At 45.6% G+C, this 3859-nt stretch overlaps 1 protein-coding gene across 1 annotated transcript in view; it reads left to right on the top strand.

The window, feature by feature from the left end:
- ywhaqa (tyrosine 3-monooxygenase/tryptophan 5-monooxygenase activation protein, theta polypeptide a) overlaps nucleotides 1–3859 on the top strand; it is a 30431-nt gene extending 26572 nt beyond the window's left edge. The window contains 4 exon segments of the mRNA NM_001124470.1: nucleotides 413–536; nucleotides 2905–3068; nucleotides 3341–3436; nucleotides 3766–3859. Of these exon segments, the coding sequence (NP_001117942.1) occupies nucleotides 413–536; nucleotides 2905–3068; nucleotides 3341–3436; nucleotides 3766–3825 (444 nt within the window). The 3' untranslated portion in view covers nucleotides 3826–3859.

Raw genomic sequence — 3859 nt, 5'->3', positions numbered from 1 at the left:
GGCCAAAGGAAGGAGTCCATCACATTTTATTTTTTTCCTTTTTGTAAATTATATTTTCCGTTGCTGAAGAAGCACTCCTCTGGATGCCACACTTTCTTTCTCCTCTGCAAAGCAGATCATATTAATGAAAAATATACTATTTTTCTTGAAGTTACAACTTCTAAGCATTTCTTCCAATTATTTTCTCCCTCCAATTTGAATTATTGAACTGTGGCCTGTCATGGAATCCTGCCTGTGTACAAAATGAGCTGGGACGTGTCCCAAATGGCACCCTATATAGTGCACACATTTTTACCAGGGCCCCAGTGTACTATGTAAGGAATGGGGTGCTATTTAAGACGATGCAGACGTGCGTGTCAAATAGTTCTTCACATTAATATTAACTCTCCTCCTGTCGGTTTTTCTCCCTCAGGGGCTGCTGAGCAAATATTTGATTGAAAATGCTCCCAATGCGGAGAGCAAAGTGTTCTATTTGAAGATGAAGGGAGACTACTACAGATACCTGGCTGAGGTGGCCTCCGGAGACGACAAGAAGGGTAAGTACTGGTCCTCTGGACTGATCAGTCGCCGTCTACCAAATGGCACCCTATTCCCCATATAGTGCACTACTTTTGAACACGGACCATGTCTCTAAGGGCCTTGGTCAAAAGTATTGCATTATATAGGGAATAGGCTGTCATTTGGGACTCATTCATTCTCTCAGGACGGGGGGGGGGGGGGGGGGGGGGGATTTTGATAGTTACAAGATAGGCAAGCCGGTTAACAACAAATTCTTATTTACAATGACCGCGTACCCCGGCCAAACCCTAACCCAGTCCCTATGGGACTCCCAATCATGGCCAGTTGTGATACAGCCTGGAATCGAACCAGGGTCTGACGCATCTAGCACTGAGATGCAGTGCCTTAGACCGCTGCGCCACTGGGGAGCCCAACCGCCTATAGCTTGTTCTCCATCTTCTTTTTAAATAGTGAGCAACATGTTTTCAGCACTTATTTCCCTGACTGATCAAAACTAGTTTTCTCCTCTCCCTCTGCAGCAGACATGTAGTGAGCAATGTGTTTGGCACATCAAATCGTAGTATAAATTCGCAATACATCTAGAAACGTGAGAATCGCAATGCATATCTTATCAACACCTAAGTATCGTGATAATATCGTATCGTGAGGTCCGTGTCAATTCCCAGCCCTAGCTCCCACTGGTCTCCCTGTCCCCTTTAACTGGAACCAGGAGTTTACAGTGGATAAAAGACTCAAGCATAAACTGCATTGTAGTAGAAAGGATTACAGGGGCTTATGAGGTTGTAGTCTGACCATGAAATGATGGTTATGTTGTAGAGCAGACAGTCTACCAGGGAGGACAGCAGCTCTGCGTCCCAAATGGAACCCTATTCTCTTTAGTGCACTAATTTTGACCAAAGCCCTGGACCCTGGTCAACCATAGTGTACTAGATGGGAAATGAACCGGGTGCCATTTGGGATGCTCATCAGTTATCTTTTGTTTGTTGATATTGTTTTGTTGTCAGACAGTATGTGTTGATAGGACATCTGTTTTTGTTTTCCTGTTTCCCCTCAAATCATTATAGAGCTTGAAGGTATTTAACAAGCGTTTACTCAAGCATGCATCACCCTCTGGGAAAAATATATATCTAAATACATTCTGTGTGTTTGAGCGCCATCCAGACCTCTAGCTTCAGGGGATTCAAGTTTGTTGATTTATTGCAGGCTGAGTTAGTTTGGGCTCTGAACGTGGAGATGGGTATATGAATGTTCCCTCCCTGGGGGTCTCTTCCCTCTCTCTCTGCCCCAATTGAAGATGGAGGGGGTTGAAACTGGGAAGGGAGGATGTCTGGCACCAGCTACAGATGAACAGTTGAAATGTTGGCCTAGGTCTAATCAGTTAGTAGCATAACGCTTGCTGGCTTATTTTGGCAGCCACTTCAGGCACTCTGCAATTAGGTCCACATGGATCATATCAGGGGATTATTTGGTACTTTTAAATTATATATATATATATATATATATATATATATATATATATATATATATATATATATTTTACCCCCTTTTTCTCCCCAATTATTTTGCTATCTTGTCTCATCGCTGCAACTCCCCAATGGGCTCGGGAGAGGCGAAGGTTGAATCATATGTCCTCCGAAACATGACCTGGCTAACCGCTCTTAACACCCACCAGCTTAACCCGGAAGCCAACTGCACCAATGTGTCGGCGGAAACACCTCTCAACTGGTATCCGGGGTCAGCCCGCAGGCACCCGGCCCCCCCACAAGGAGTCGCTAGAGCCAAGTAAAGCCCCACCGGCCAAACCTTCCCCTAACCCGGACGACGCTGGGCCAATTGCGCGCCGTCCTATGGGACTCCCGACCACGGCTGGTTGTAAGCACAGCTCGGGATATGAACCCGGGACCATAGTAACGCCTCTAGCACTACTGCATGCAATGCAGTGCCTTAGAGCCCCCGGTACTTTGTTATTCTTAATGCCAGGGCACTATTTGTAGCTTCGGTGCTCAACAAAGGATATTTATAAGCCCATTATCTCATATAGCATAGCTCTCAGAAACACTTTCAGATAGGCTGACAATTGTCAGAACAGTGGCCAGGCCAGAGCAGGGAAAGGAAAGTGACACCATCTGGAGCAGTGATGGATGCCTAGAGACACATGACTTCCTGACCAAAGTCACATTTTTACAAAGGTTGTGAAATGAAACCGAGACAATTTGTTTATCCCAAATAGCGCCTTTATCCCTATGAAGTGTACTACTTTTGAGCCTATGGGCCTGAAATGTAGTGCACTATATAAGGAGTAGGGTGCCATTTGGAACATAGAGCTCCGACTCTAAAAACATTCTCTATCTTAATTATTCCTTCTTACCCCCCTCCTCTCCACAGAGACAATATCCAACTCTCAAGACTCCTACCAGGAGGCGTTTGACATCAGCAAGAAGGAGATGCAGCCCACTCACCCCATCCGCCTGGGCCTGGCCCTCAACTTCTCTGTCTTCTTCTACGAGATTCTCAACTCCCCAGAGAAGGCCTGCTCACTGGCCAAACAGGTCGGGAAAATGACACAACACAGAAGCCCACACTGGCTGCGTCCCACTCTGCACCCTATACCCTATATAGTGCTTTCTTTTGACCAGGACCCATATGGTTTGACCGGGACCCATATGGTCAAAATAAGTGCACTATATAGGGAATAGGGTGCCATTATGTGGTGTGCACTATACAGGGACAGAGCTGTATTATATGCCCTCTCTCTCTACCTTTCATCTCATTGTTCATATGTATATATCAACCATTTTATTATTTGTGTGGGTGCTCGTAGGCCTTTGATGACGCCATCGCTGAGCTCGACACGCTGAGCGAAGACTCGTACAAAGACAGCACCCTCATCATGCAGCTGCTGAGAGACAACCTCACAGTAAGTACCCTCCTGCCTCCCTCCACCGAGCGACATGATTGGACATCCCACCTACATCCATTCACCAACACAGGCACTGACTGCAACCCCCTCTAGTGTATGTGCGTCTTAGTTTAGTGTTTTAATCTCAAGCAGTGCCACATGTGAATGATTAGCTATGATATAGGGGTTGGAGAGGATTTGACCTAAGTGGAGCACATGTATAATATACCATTTAGCTTCACTTTTATCCAAAGTGACCTACAAAGTGACCTAATTTTTAGATGGTGACTTCTGAAATGCTTATGGTCAGTGCATTGTTAATGTTTTTTTTGTCTTGTGTGTTTCAGCTATGGACGTCTGATAATGCAGCAGATGAGCCAGAGACTGGAGAGGAAGGAGAGAACTGAGATGCTTCCTGTCCTTCCTCGCCAAGAAAAAAAA

The sequence above is a fragment of the Oncorhynchus mykiss genome, chromosome 4 (assembly GCF_013265735.2).
Source record: "Oncorhynchus mykiss isolate Arlee chromosome 4, USDA_OmykA_1.1, whole genome shotgun sequence".
NCBI classification, from domain to species: Eukaryota; Metazoa; Chordata; class Actinopteri; order Salmoniformes; family Salmonidae; genus Oncorhynchus; species Oncorhynchus mykiss.
This window is presented reverse-complemented; position numbering and strand designations above follow the sequence as displayed.